This window comes from Neophocaena asiaeorientalis, unplaced genomic scaffold (genome assembly GCF_003031525.2).
Source record: "Neophocaena asiaeorientalis asiaeorientalis breed wild unplaced genomic scaffold, Neophocaena_asiaeorientalis_V1.1 scaffold85, whole genome shotgun sequence".
In the NCBI taxonomy this organism is placed as follows: Eukaryota; Metazoa; Chordata; class Mammalia; order Artiodactyla; family Phocoenidae; genus Neophocaena; species Neophocaena asiaeorientalis.
Genome location: NW_020174301.1, coordinates 8,229,101 through 8,244,092, shown reverse-complemented (window position 1 = coordinate 8,244,092; position 14,992 = coordinate 8,229,101). Strand labels below are relative to the sequence as shown.

At 40.3% G+C, this 14,992-nt stretch overlaps 1 protein-coding gene across 6 annotated transcripts in view; it reads left to right on the top strand.

Annotated features, from left to right (window-relative positions):
• Nucleotides 1–1,755: 1,755 nt before the first annotated feature.
• FAM204A (family with sequence similarity 204 member A) overlaps nucleotides 1,756–14,992 on the top strand; it is a 32,021-nt gene continuing 18,784 nt past the window's right edge. Inside the window, exons 1-5 of one of the 6 annotated variants that reach the window (XM_024756077.1) lie at nucleotides 1,756–1,855; nucleotides 7,951–8,192; nucleotides 8,730–8,817; nucleotides 9,161–9,191; nucleotides 9,380–9,479. In XM_024756077.1, the coding sequence (XP_024611845.1) occupies nucleotides 7,959–8,192; nucleotides 8,730–8,817; nucleotides 9,161–9,191; nucleotides 9,380–9,479 (453 nt within the window). In that variant the 5' untranslated portion in view covers nucleotides 1,756–1,855; nucleotides 7,951–7,958. Of the gene's footprint in view, nucleotides 1,856–2,176; nucleotides 2,387–4,035; nucleotides 4,058–7,950; nucleotides 8,193–8,729; nucleotides 8,818–9,160; nucleotides 9,192–9,379; nucleotides 9,480–14,992 lie in introns of those variants that run through there. The other 5 variants (XM_024756078.1, XM_024756080.1, XM_024756079.1 and 2 more) reach the window with 5 other exon arrangements.

Below are 14,992 nucleotides of genomic sequence, written 5' to 3'. Positions count from 1 at the left end.
ATGTAGAAACAATCCAGATAGTTCTGAAACAGGCCAACAATATTTCCTTCCTACCTCATGTCTCAGTTCTTCCCCTTCTGTGCTCTCTTTCCCCATTTTGGTTACACCTCCACCATCAACATTTGTTATGGACTGAATGTTCGTGTACCCCTAAAATTCATACGTTGAAATCCTAACCCCAGGGTGGCTGTATTTGGAAATGGGGCCTTTAAGGAATTAAGGTTAAAAGAGGCCATAAGGGTAGGGCCCTGATCCAATAGGATTAGTGTCCTCTTAAGAAAAAACAAACACCAGAGAGCCCTTCCTGCCCCCACCCACCCCATTCTCTCTCTCTCCTTCTCCCTCTCCTTACACAACTGCACAAAAAAGATTTTATGAGCGCACAGCAAGATGGATGCTGCCTACAAACCAAGAGAAGAGGCCTCAGGATGAAACCTACTTTGCTGACACCTTGATCTTAGGCATCCCAACCTCCAGAACTGTGAGAAATAAATTTTTGTTGCGTAAGCTACTTAGTCTGTGGCATTTTGTTATGGCAGCCCCAGCAGACTAAGATAGCAATTAAAAGGCACAATGTAACGGTCACAACAGCATTTTCCTACACATCCTCTCTTTAACTACTTTTTATGGATTGGATTCAGGGAAAAACACTATTGAGGGGCTGGACACGTTTGGCCAGGAGAGTTTCATACAGATCCTCACACCACTCAGCCCAGCTTCTAATCGAGCATCAGAGAATGTGAGTGTGAGAAAGGACTTTAGTAACCCAAACTTGTCATTTCAGGTTTTGCTGTGATTCTGGGGTCATAGAAAACTACTCCATACACCTGGCACATGTTCTGGAAAACAATGGGGGTGAGGTAGTTGATAGTTAAGTATTACACTTAAACATCGGTTTATACTAAATTGTGATATGTTATTGAGTGCAATACAAAATTCTTTCACATTTTTAGAATGCTTCAAAGAAAGGCATTACTGATAAGGCTAATGCCAATACCAACTGAAAATTACTGTGGGCAAGGTAGTGCCTTACGGGGTTTATGTGTATTTTGTTACATAATCGTTACAACACTAGAAAATAGGAATGTGTTCTTCTTATTATTATTACAGAACGTTATTTCAGAAAATGGAAGCATTTCTAAAATAGCCCCACTCCCATCACGGTCATATTATGCTGTTTTATTTTCCTCATAGAGCTTTTTTTTTTTCCCGTTTTTTTTTCCCTTGCTTATTTTCTATGCTTCCCTAAGCCCCTTCTCAGAGCCTAAGACAGTGGCTGCCACGGAAAAGGAGCTCAATGAGCTTTTGGCCAAGGCCACGTAGCTGGTCAGTGAAGCAGCTGCCACGATCACCAAACGGTAAGCGCCACTAGAGCAGAAGTAGGGATCATTTTGCTCTAAACATAGGCTGGCAGGGTGCCTGCTCAATAAATATGTACAGAAAGAAAAAAAAGTAAGGAAGGGAGCGAGGGGAAAAGGGTGTATGAATGGAAACGTTCCCGGAAGGGTCTAGAGAGCTTCTGCAGGGACTTTCCGTCCTTGGGGAATGAACTCAGTTCAAGGTCTAAGCCAGCACTTTCCTCACCACGGAGTACGGGAAGGAATGGAGAAAGAAGAGTCTTTAAAAACGTCCAGAAGAAAGAAGAAAACGGCGAGAGAAAAGCTGGGAGAAAAGAAGTAGAAAGAAAGGAATCAACCCCTTCCGGCCTATTTAAAAGCACAGCTGAGCGCGGCCGGTTTCCATGGCGACCCCAGGCCAGAAAGGCCTTAGCCTATTGGCTGAGATTCCGGAGCCAATGAGAAGGCGCGATGTTGACGGGTCTTAAGATGTCTGCTGGACGGCCGGCTACGGACCGGTGAGTAGAGCTGGTGGCTGGCCTGGCTCCCGGGCTGCCCGGACTCCGGTGTGACGGACCTGGGAAGGCCGGGTGCGGGGAGCGAGGGAGCCAGCGTGGGTGGCCTCACAGCCTCTCCGCGGAGCCTTCCAACCCTTTGGCCGGGCCCGCGGGAGAGTCGGCGGAGCTGGCCTCCGCTTTGCTTGGACCCGGCGTCGTAGCGCCTTCCCCGTCCTGTTGGTGGGAGAGGGGTTCTTCGTCCCACCTCAGCCAGAGTGAGAGGGGACTAGGAGACAGACTTTCGGTCCGGGAAACAGTCTCTGGTTTACAGTTGCTGTACCCGGAAGACAGCTGCAGTCAATGGGAGTGTCAGCAAGCTAGACGTCCTACATCAGAATTTGCAACGCTTAGTTCTGTGCTGGGAGGGGATTCTTCCCGCTCGGGGATCGGAGTGTGACCCTGCTGCCGGAGAGCCTGCAGAGTTACGGGTTGTGCAGCCAAACAGGAAAAGATGTACCTTTCTAGAGCCACCCTATTGCTGTCTTGCACCCTGTAAGTATTCTCACAGCTGCATCCAATTTGAAATGAGCCTCGAAGTGTTATTGGTTACTTGTAAATCCTTCCGTGTAGGGTTTTGAGTCTGGGGAAGTGTTGGCTAAACAAAACGCTCACTTTGATGAAAACATAAGCATACATGCAAAATCCTGCTAAATAGTTTATCAGGGTAATCAGATTGGTAACTTAAATCCGAAGTCAGGCCTGTGATTCAGTTGTACTTTCTCTACCTTTTTGAGAAAAGGGAACGTATTTATTTCATAAACATGAATAGGACATTTACATTAATGTTGATGACAGCATGCTTAAAAGTATTTCAGTTAAGTAACTAATTCCCAGTCACAGAAACTGATTATTGTGTAAATTATTTAACACAATCTTGAGATCGGTGGGTGGTGGCTTGTGACTGTCATACAAGTAAGATTAAATTCAAATCAGACAAGATTCAGATTTCTTTATTTCTAATTGAATATAAAATCTGGGAAATAAGACAGCTTCATTTGGTAAAAATGGAATTGAAATTCTGGAGTATTAGAGGCAGGAGACATTTACCCAGTAAACTGCTCAGATTGAGTTTTGGTTATACACAGTTGCCTGGACTTCCAGAAAATGTGACATTATTACCCAGACCTCTGAATGTGACTTCAATGTATGCGATTTAGCCTAGCATTTTACATAGCTTTCTGCCCTTAGAAAGTGAGAAGAAAATTCTCACTGTTAACAAATGTTAACAGAATTACAGGCTGGAGACATTCTTCAGACCCATTCTCTAATCTGTGTCACCAAGAATATATTACTATTTAAAGTTTATTCTCTATAGAGTTTTCAAGCTATAGAGTTCTATTTTTCTAAGATAAGTGGATTACAGTGCATTAGGTGAGTCCGTTAGCTCATCTGTAAAAGGGGTTTAGATAATAATTCCTAGTGGAAGGGTCACTGGTGAGGATTAAGGGTAAAACGGTGCCTGTCACATTGTTTGTATGCCATGTATAGCGGTGACCTGCTTTGTTTTTCGTTTTGTTTCTGTTTCTTCTGTCACAGTTGGGGTTTCTTTCCCTTTCTGCAGAGCATCTTTTAGGTGTTCTCTCTGAAGTGCAGAGTCTTACTGAAAACTAGCAAGCTTGCCTGTGGTGGCTGGGTTAGGAGAGAACCCCTATCTTCTGGGGTGTTGAGGTTTAATTAGTATTGTTCTGACTGCGAGAGGATGGAATGTTACAGCAAAGAATGAGGTGATTCTGGGCATTTGGGCACGTATAATACTGAGATCCATAAAGAAACATTTTAGAGCAGCAGGACATCCCAGAGATCTGATCACACCCTTCATGTTATAGCTAAGAATGAAGACCCAGACAGATGCAGTGTCTTCCCCACAGTTTTGTTGTTCAGGACCAGGAACCCATCTTCTGACTTTCAAAACAGTGTTTTTTTCTGCTGCTCTACCACTGGTTCTCAATCCTTTCACAACCCAGAACTCCTTTTATTATAATTTGATATCTCCATGGTTGCTATATTTTGAAAGATTGTGTCCACTAAACTATATTCATTAATTTTTGTTCTTGTTTTTTTTTTTAATAAAAATCAGGTCTGTAGCTGCCAATCAGAGTCTCTGCTGAATGAATGTGTGGTGAAGAATAATGTTTCATTGAATTTCGGTCTCCTGACCTAAAGGTGGATGATATTGTTTGAGGGATAATAAAATATACGGGGCTTTTTGAATATTGAAATTAGCTTAGAGACCTCCATTACTGTCTTCATAAAACTTTGGGAAAACCTAAGCTGAGGAACTGCTGAGCTGTGTCGTGTTCTTCTAGGTGCATTGCCATCTGCCCAGGTGTGCTAAGTGTAGTGACTGTGTTTGGTTTCCACGGGCAAAAGAAAGCCCAGCCATTGAGACGAGGATGATACATAAATATTTTTTGTTCATCATAAATCATGTTAGCCCTGGACTAAAGATGTGTTCTGCATAGCATACACAGCATTTTTTTTGTAGAATAATTGTGCAATTGGAAAAATCTCTCCAATATGAAATGGAGAGGCTGATACTCAAAACCATAGAGAAAAAAGGGATTCTGAATGATTTACATCTTCTTTGGGGCTAAGTGATGAAACTAAAATATTTGACGTGCAGGCTAAAAACGTGAAAATTTATGTATTGATACACGGACTGTTATATAGACCTGGCTATCATCTACACTAAAAAACTTGTTTCTTGTTCTCTGGTATGCCACGTCTCTTGAGAATGGCTGAGTAATTTTCACATGTGAAGGGTAATTTGGAGTGATCTGCTTTAAAATGAAGGAATGCACTCTGGAAGGTATGAGGTGAGCAGCACTTCAAAGAACTGGAGAATCACAATCCAGACGAGCACAACAGAAGAAACAGGGGGCCTGATAGGACCAGTTGGTACCATAGTACAATACAAATGTATAAATAACACGTATGTGCTTTGAGTAGAAAGACAGTGTTTTGGAACGTAAGCCTAAAACAGGTCACGAAGCAGCCACTCCATATTGGCTGATTTGCAGCCAAGCTGCTGTTCAGGTGGGCAGTTTCACTTTGCACACTCCTCAGTGAATAATCTGTGTTTGTCCGTGGCCACCAAGTTGCCCTGGTATTTGTGTGTGTGTATGTGTCTTATGGTCAGAGGAGAAGGGCACATCACTTTACAGATATTTAGGAATTAAGTTCAGAAACACACCTTATTTGAACTTTGCCTTGTTTTATGGATTTGGACATAGAGTTCACTTTTTAAAAGTTATTTTAATTTCTTTCCCCTGTGGGCACACACAAGAAACTATCACACCAGTCAGTGGCCTCCTGAGGACAGCTCTTAATGCCACATCAGCAAGAACTTACTAAAAATAGATGATTTTGAGAAAGTCCAAAAGTGATCAAAAATGATTGAGGGCTGATGAGGAAAGGCATGCCCTGTCCACGGCAACTGGCACTGCTTCCCAAGGTGAAACCCATTTGGGTGCCCAGAGCACAGAGTCACCCTGTGGAGATACTGAAGCAGTGGCCCAGTGGAGGAACTGTGCCCATCTGAGCAGTCACAGCTGAAGTCTGGGCTGAGTGGTACTTGGCTGATGGACAGAAGCTTGCCATTTGTATAGAATGTTGGTTCCATGAGGATAGGCATTTTTGCCTGTTTTGTATACTGCTGTTCCTATGTCTTGAAGAGTGCCTGGCACACAGTGGGCATGTAAAAGATGCTATGGACAGGGAGGAGAAACAGTGGCTTCGAACGTAGAACCCCAGTTGGTGCTAAGAAAGCTAACTCTGAAACTTGTTACTGTCCTTAAGTCCTGAAATGGGATAGTGAGCCTGAAGGTATATTATGTCAGTGGCAAAGTCATGATGGAGCTTATTATCACTCCCCTCCCCCTGCTTCTCAAAACAGTAGAAATATTTTTATTAATAGCACAACACCTGTTTTTCAATATTGGCATGTTTTACACTATGTCCTTTGTGCTAACAGAATATCTCAACATAACCTCCATTCCAACTTTTAAAATCCTCAGGCCAGATTTAGGGATGGATCCAGCTTTTATAGGGCTTGGAGCTTATGTAATTTGAGGTTTCCTCTTTAAAAAAAGGAATACAGATTTAAAATATAGAAAATCAGGTATAGTGCTTTGGAAGGACCTGTGAAAAAGAAGAGCCTTGAAGCTTAGGTTCCATTTATCTTCCTGGTAATTTGCTTCTGGTTTTATTGCTCCATTCAGAAAAAGACATCAACATTTTTAATTGAAACTTCAGTCAGACTGTGGAAATCAAGGAAGTAACTGACTTGCATCAATTGCGAAGTGAATGCACCTTAAACATTAGAAACTTCAAAGCTACCTTATGGATGCTGCCACCCATGATAGAAATGATAAAAATGCAGTACCTGGCCTCAGAAGTAATAATAATGATGGCAAAAAGCACTTAGCATTGATCGAGTCCCCAGAACCTCCTAAACACTGTGTTGAGTGTCTCAATAGCTTATCTTGTTTCATCCTCGGAATAACCCTGTGTGCAATATAGTTATTCCTGTAAAACAGATGAAAAAACTGAGGGTCAGAGGAGCTAAAAGTGATTTCCTCACACCACTCATATGTGGCGGAGTCAGGATTACAGCTGGAGTAATTAGATGTTAGAACCCTTCCTCTTGAAAAGCCAAGAGAATGTTTTGGTGAGGATGTTTCAGAGAGCCAGCAACTAGGAGGCTGGACCCAGACTGGAAAGTGAGAGCTGATTCTTTGGACTTGGGAGGAGGTCCTTAAAAGTTATCAGGCGTCCATTATTCGGAGTAATGCAAAATCCCGTGATACTTTGTCTCAGAGACAGTGCTGGTGGTTTTCTTACTAGGTTAACGCAGTAGGGGGCAGAAAGGTTAGCAAAAAAGATTTCCATCTTTCTATTTTATTCCTTTAAGTTGATAGTAAATCTTGAGCAGTACAGCCAACTTCTGTATTCTAGGCCTCTTTTGAATGAACTGGTTTTGGCTCCTTACATATGCTAAAATAGACTGTGTCGTGGAGATTAATAGTGAAAATGTACTCAATTATAATTTTAGCAAATGATTACCACCTCAGTTTTTAAAAATCATTTTTATTAGACTTAACAGTAGTTAATGGTTCTCTCTACCAATGGGCTGTATAACTAATGATGAGAATTACCCTGAACTTTAACTTGTTTCCCAAATACAGTATTATTTTAAAAAGCTGTATGTTTTTGTTAAATTGTTAGGATTGTACTCCATTTAGTATTACTTTAGCAAGCAGTATAAAATGTAAAACTAGGACATCCTTTTTACCACCATACTTTTCTCAGACTACCTGCATAGCTTAAAATTTTTCCTTTGAGTAATACTTTTCCTACTCTGTAGTCCCCTGAAGTTTCGTACGTTCAAATACAGGCGAAACATCCAATTTTATTTTCTTCTCTAACTGTTACAGCTTGAAATATGTATTATAATTCTTAAGTTGCCTGCAGTGTATATTGTTAGGCTCTTAACATTCTTGAGCAGTGAATGCTTTTACTGAATTTCCTCTTTTCTTTGGACAAGATTATCCATATGTTAGAGAATCGAGGTTCTATTGTCATTAAGTCATTCATCTGTAGGTGTGTCTTGTAACAAACTTGCTGAAAATACACTTTTTAAAAATTTATACACACAGGGCTTCCCTGGTGGCGCAGTGGTTGAGAGTCCGCCTGCCGATGCAGGGGACACGGGTTCGTGCCCCGGTCCGGGAAGATCCCACATGCCGCGGAGCGGCTGGGCCCGTGAGCCATGGCCGCTGAGCCTGCGCGTCCAGAGCCTGTGCTCCGCAACGGGAGAGGCCACAACAGTGAGAGGCCCGCATACCGCCAAAAAAACAAAAAATTTATACAAGCAAAATATTTAAATTATCTTAATATGGAGGATACATCCCACTTTATACCAATTAAAAAAAAAGTTTCGATAGACTGTTCCCAAACCACTGGTATAATTATTAGGTTCCTGGGGTATCTTTTAATGGTTTTAAAATTCTTTCCATGTCTACTTTATACGTCTTAATTCATTTTTTTCCCTTTAGCAGAAAAGATGTGGAGTGGGCTGCTACCTCCTGGCCTAAATGAAAGTGATGTTGAGTTGAATTCTGATGATGAAGCCACAGTAGAGAGCTCTGAACTTAACTTAGAAGAAGGTAAAGAAGATGGGACCATTACAAACACAGAGGTCTCAGATATCCCTACAGATGGACCAAAAACTGAAGCAGAGGCAAATGTAAATGCATATGAAGAGTGTCCCTCTGGAATTCCCTTAAATATGTGGAATGTAGGTTTTCTCTGACGTGTTCTTATTAAAGCCTGTACCTGTGTGTTTGTGCATGGTCCTGTGTGTGTCTCTGCTGTGGTCAGAATGTATATGTTCTTGGGAGGTAAATAGGCACGGAAGATTGACTCAGAATAATTTTATTACTCTGTGGGTCTGTGGGCAATTCACTGGCCACTCAGATACTTATGTTCATTTTTGTTTTGTTTTTCATAAAAAGAGGAAGGAAAAAAAAACAGTTAGTAGGATTAGCTACTTGGCCTAACATAATACAGTCTTAATCTCTTTGTTGTCTATGAGCCATTGACTTTTACCCTCAGATTATCAGATTGACTTATTTGGAAATAAATGAAGATAAAAACTCAGGTTGTGAAAGTCTCAGACAATAGAGTATCTCAAGAAGAACTGAACTACTTTCATTAAATTTGTATTTTTATAAATGTTATATAGTTTTTTATTACTTAACATGTTATTTTTCAGATGTATGCTTTGCTTCAAAGCATATTTGCTTCTCTTTCTTTTTTTTTTACTTTTATGTAGAAATTTCAAGAACTGCATACAAAACATTCTGAACAGAAAATCTCAACTTCAAGATCCAGAAAGAAAAAAAGAAAACGCTCCAGAAAAGGTGTTTTAATTTAGGTTAATTGTCAGTAGTGCTAATATTAAATTGTGACCAATTGAGCTCAACAATTTTTTTTTTTTTTTTGCGGTACGCGGGCCTCTCACTGCTGTGGTCTCTCCCGTCGCGGAGCAACAGGCTCCGGACGCGCAGGCTCAGCGGCCATGGCTCACGGGCGCAGGCGGTCCACGGCATGTGGGATCCCGGACAGGGGCACGAACCCATGTCCCCTGCATTGGCAGGCGGACTCTCAACCACTGCACCACCAGGGATGCCCTCAACAATTTTTAATAACCATGATTTTGAAATAACTGAATACTTGGTATTGACACTGTGAATTCTTTTTCAGGTAAATTGAAGAATGAAGAAGAATCTCAAAGGTAGGTGGAATCTAAAATATCTGTCTGTCCTAGATAGTATTGTAGAACTTATACAAATAGTTGAACTACTTAACCTCTGAAACGTAAGAACTAGTAGATGTAATATAATTGTAGTAACCAATTAAAAACAGTAAACGTAAAAGTGAGTACATTTTGTAAAACATAAGTTATTGTCTCTCTTCTTACAGTGAACAGTCCTCAAATGAAACCCAGTTGAAGGAGCTTACTCAGTATTTTGGAGTCAACGATAGGTTTGACCCCCCTGTTAAAAGGAAAAAAATTGAAAAGGTAAGATCTTTTTTATTGCATCTTACATTAGCCAGTGGGAAATGTTTGTAATTAACCTTGCCTAAGGTGTTTCTCCTCATTAATTCGTTCAGTGAAGAAGTTAATGTGTGCAAGATGCTAGATAAACAAGTAAATATATAGTTACAAATCGTTAAAAAAGCTGTTAAGAAAGAAACGAACAGGGTATAGTGAAGAAATTAATATGGAAGCCCCACTTTAGCTGAGTGGTCAGGGAAGGCCTTTCTTAGAGGGTGCCGTCTCACTAAGACTGTAGGATGGGAAGGAACCATCTGTATAAGGAATGCTAGTGTAGAGGTGATAACCTGGGTAAAGATCCTAGGGGTGGAAGAGTCATCATAGAACATTTGAGTAGACGTAAGAAGCTCAGCCTGGCTGGACGGGGTCAGTGAGGAGGAGGGTGGGTGGCCCAAGGTAAGATTGGAGAGGCAGGCAGGCAGGGACCAAACTCTGTAGGACCTTAGAGGACGAGGTAAGGAATTGGGTTTTAGTCACAGTGCAATTGAGAGACATTCAAGGGTTTTAAGTTAAGGGAGTGATGTGATCTAAGTTATGTTTGAAAAGATTGCATCTTACGTGGAAGATGGACCTTGGGGCAACACAAGCAGATGAGAAGAGGACAGTTAAGAGACTCTTCCAGGCATGAGATGATGGCGGCTTGAACAAGAATGGTGCTGCTGAAGGTAGAAAAGTGGGTAGAGTTGAGGTACACTGTAGAAGTAGGATCAACAGTATTTGCCTCCTGATTGCTTATGAGGTGGTGGGGAGATTCAGGATTATGAGGGCAGGGAGAGAACCATTCAGGGTTTTACTTAAGCAGTGGTGTGAATAGTCATGTGAATTACAAAGATGGGAAAGCTTTGGAGGGGAGGTTTCGAGTGGGGCCTAATCCAGAGTTAATTCTGGGGCATGGGTAACATCAGCAAGCAGGAACAGAGTAGACTGTTGGTAAAACGAGGCAGGAGCTTCAGAAGAGTCTGAGCTTGAGATGCATGCTTGGGAGTTGTCAGTCTAGAGATGGCGTTAATATTTAGTAGAGGCTTGAATGAATGAATAACCCATACATTCACTTAGGGGAATGTTGACAGACTCCAGGAGCATGAAAATTGAGCTCTGGGCCATAGGGACAGAAGTACAGAGGCCTACTGGTTGAAGCCCAAGGATATTGTATCCTGCATGTATAGACAGGATCATTGCTGTATACTACTGTGTATAGAGATGATTACCATTTTCTGGTTAATCAGTATTTCTTATGAAAAACCTCTGATTTTTAAACCCGTCATTGGGTGGAATTGCCTCCTTGAGGGCACATGCATTAAGAAACTGACACAACAGAGTTTTACATGCGAACCTTTTGATTCCAAGTTTGCCAAGAATTCCTGTCACCTAATCCCTAGAACACTGTGGAATTGGAACCAGGATCACCTGCTGCTGCAAATAATTAGAGCTATTGAGCAATCTCCTTTTTCCAAATGTTCAAGCAGGTGCGGAAATGCTAAATTTCTTACAAAGAAAGAACACTGGTAGAGGAGAAACTGAAACCCAGGCTTTATTGCGCCATTCTCAGTTCTCCAGCTTCACTGCCCAAGGGGCTGGTGAGCATTTTAAAGTGTGATTGCTGTGCTCTTGACTCCTGTGATTCTGGTGGGCCGGGAGGAGGGATCTTGCCAGGAGGATGCTCTTGACTGTACCAAACCTGTCCCGAAGCCTGAGGGAGGAGGCTTATGCTGATGGCAGCGGTCCACGGGCCATCTCTGGCCTGCCTGCTTTAGAGTCCCAACCTCTGAATGGATTGTTCTTTTGACGGAAGAAACGGTTAAATGTTGGTTCTCATAGGAAATATTTTTTAAAGTTTTATTTGTGACTTAGGTGGTCTTTGATCTTCAACTGTTAGAGTATTTGTTGTGTTTTCTCATAGCTGTATTGACTTTAGAATGTCTGAATTGTTTCTTAGTGAAGTTAAAGCTATGAAATTCAGATTTTAGCCTTTCTAAAAAGTAGAAATTTTGAAGGCATTTTTTTACAATCTATCTGTATTAGAATATTTTTATTTCCCTACATATATGAAATTGTACCTTCTTGATACTTGCAAGATAAGGCCAACTTATTCTTTGTCTAAAATTTAGAATTTGTGAAGAGTAACTTTAATCAAGGATACTAGGATTTCATGTGCAAAATCTTATAAACAACTCAGTTTTAGGAACTAGTGTTCTGTCTCGCATCGTACATTAGACGAATTCTAGAAAGAATTATAAGTCAAACACCATTTTAAAAAGGAATTTCTGTTTAAGGGAAGACCGCTCTAAACCCTTTTATAATCACCTGTTGATCTGTTTTATAAGTTTGGCTTTTCCTAATGGTAGGCATTCCTCTGTATGAGTGGCATCTGCCCAAGAAAGTCATGGCATCACCTAAACAAGGAAACTGATGCCGGCCAGGCTTGTATCTGCCCAGGATGTTGCCAGCACTTAATATTCTATAAATAAGTGCAAGCATAGAGGAAAGGAAGGATTTGGTGAAGCCAGATTATCTCATATTCTCTTGGTAGTTCAGCTTAACTGCACGCCAGCAGGTTCACACTCATTCTTTGGTTTGGGATCACTGTATCACATGCGCCCCTTTTGCTGTCATGCTAAAGTCTCTACTGTGAATCCAACAGAGTAGATAGACATTAAAGAATGTCCACACGGGGGGCACCAAGATAAATGCTAAGAATAAATGTAAGTTCAGCAGATAATAGCACTGCCCAAGAAATCTAGAGAGGATCATGAAAATCCGTGTTGCAGTATGGACAAAACTAGCATGGATTTATAGTCCATTATTTTACTTCTCTGGAGCAGAGGCTGATCTGTTACCATATCTCAGAGACCCTTTTTAGTCTCTTTTCGCTCAATCACTCAACTCTCAAGAATGGTAAAACAAAACAAACTTCTTACATCTATCGTGTTGTCCTTTTTCTTTTTTATTCTTTTCCTTCTTTTCTTTTTCTCTTTCTTTCTTTCTCTCTTTTTCTTCCTTCCTTCCTTCCTTCTCTCTCTCTCTCTCTCTGTCCTTCCTTCCTCCCTCCCTCCTTTCCTTCCTTCCTTCCTTCCTTCCTTCCTTCCTTCCTTCCTTCTCTCTCTCTCTCTCCTCTGTCTCTCTCTCTCTCTCTCTTTCTTTCTTTCTCCACTGCCAAGCCAAAACTGTTGCTCAACCAAGGATGTGTATTTACAACACTGCTGTCACCTGCTTCCCTGACAGTGCAGAGAGACTTATATTTTTAAAATGTAATCTTCCTAATATCCAAAGCTGTTTTAAAGTGTTCTTTGTATTAAATACAGCTATAATTGTGTTAATGGCAGCAGTTCCGGCACTTATCAATAATTCTGTAATCATAACAATTGTTTTGTGTCTATGTGGGAATTTCTTTAGAATAAATTTTACTCAATTTCATTATAAATGTCTCAAGTATTCTTTAGTTGAATCAGTTTGATTAGTCAGTCCTTTTTGAAAGTAGTTTTATGTATACTTAATGGATACTTTTTGGCAAGAAAAACCAGAGGTACTTTTAAAAATTTTGAGAGTAACTGCACAATGTCTTTGATAATTTTTAGTTGTTTATGAGAGGAAGCTGCTATTGTATAGTACGGCTTTTTTCAAACTTATTTTTTTAGCAGAATACTCTTTCTTACTAGAATCTTACACGGAGCGCCAATACAAAGATCACAGGCTGGTTGCCTTGAGTGGGCGGGTGTTGGGTGGGTAGGGTGGATGGTGGGGTGTAGAGGTACCATGTTGTTCCCCTGGGATCAGGTACAAACCATTCTCTCGTCATCCTTATGTGATCCCCGTCGGGTGGGTAGTATGGCCAGTATTATTCTCACAATACAGATGAAGAAACTGAAGCCTAGCATGATTTGTCTAAGAAAACAGAGCAGGTTGAAAAGTAAAATAGTCCCAAATCTAGATTTTTCTGAAGTAACAGTCCAACTTAGTTTTTTACTTACCTGATTCAAATAATTTAGGTAGGCGTGATTTTTATGTAAAAGTAGTAGCACTTAATTCTTAGTTCTTTTTTTTCTTCCTCCTTTATGGAGAGATTACCTAATTTTTTTCCCCTAGGTATTTAGGTCTAATCATAGAACAACAAACTTGAGTGGACACTTCATTTGTATTAAGGTTTGAAAATTGAATATGTTATCTGAATAAATATTTAATAGCAAAATTTCTCTAGAAATATATTGTTACAGTTTGACTTAAAGAGCTTTAATCGGTATGTTAAGAGATTTTACTACACACACATGGATGGTTAGTCCTTAATGTTAAACCTCATACCCACACATTTCTTAGATATTTATAGTGCTGCCTTGACGTCTGCAACAAAACTGTTAATAAGGGCTTACTTATTGCCTCATGGGAACCTGTCAGATACTGGCCTTAGATGATTTTCCACCTGGGGCCAAATTGCCATCCCTAAGTTTGTCTGTACTGAGGCATATCTGAAGCTCAATTTCGATTCCTGCCAGAAGGCCTCTTAGGAGCATGCTGAGGACCTGCAGAGTATCAGCAGTGCTTCTGTGCCCCCTGCCACTCCTGTGGTATGAAAGATGCCCTAGATAATTCCAATAAAGGTTACTCTGGGGTCCAACTTAAGACTTTTAGAAAGTTTTAATACTCAAATCTTATTTCATGAGACTACTTACTGACTCACAGTTGAAATCTTGGGTCTTATACTTGGGTCTGAGCCCTTGACAAACTATAATGAGGTCTGTAGTAATACAGAGCTGAACCTTCTTTTTGTTTCAATGGTATCCTGATAGATACAATGTAAATAGCTTATTTATTGAATGACTTCTATGATCTAAAAACTTTGCTAGGTATTTTACTTTTTTTTTTTTAACCTTTACCATAACTTTGCAAAGAATGTGGCATTATTCTCATTTTACAGGTGAGATAACTGCAACCTTATAGAGGTTTAGGGACAAAACCCAGGGTTTCTTGGCCAGTAAGTAGAGGAGCTATAATTTGAACCCAGGTCTGACCTCAGCAACCATGTTCTTTGTAAACTATTACTAACTTTTAGTCTTAAGGTGATGGAAATGTTTTACCTCCGGTTTTTTTTTTGTGTGTTTGTTTTAACATGAGCATTTTGAAAATATTTGGAATGTTAGTAGTATCTTCTTACAGAAGCAGAGAGTTTGGGTGTGCCTATGGAACCAGAAATTTTTCAGAGCCAAAAAGAACTATTATATTTTACTTAAATAAATTGCTAAAAAAAAAGAAAGAAAGAAAGAAAAAAGAAAAGGGAGGAAAAAAAGAAACATGTGTAGTGAAACTTTGTTGAAATAAAAAAAAAAACTTTTAAAAGAGCTAAAATCAAAGTTGACCATGTAAGTGGAATTCTCGGATTTTATTTCTAGGAGAGAATTTTGGTCATCCAAGCTGATTCTCTCATTTTCTTTAAAGAAACGGAGCCTTATGAATTAAGTACCTCCTTTACCTGGCGCTGTGACTGT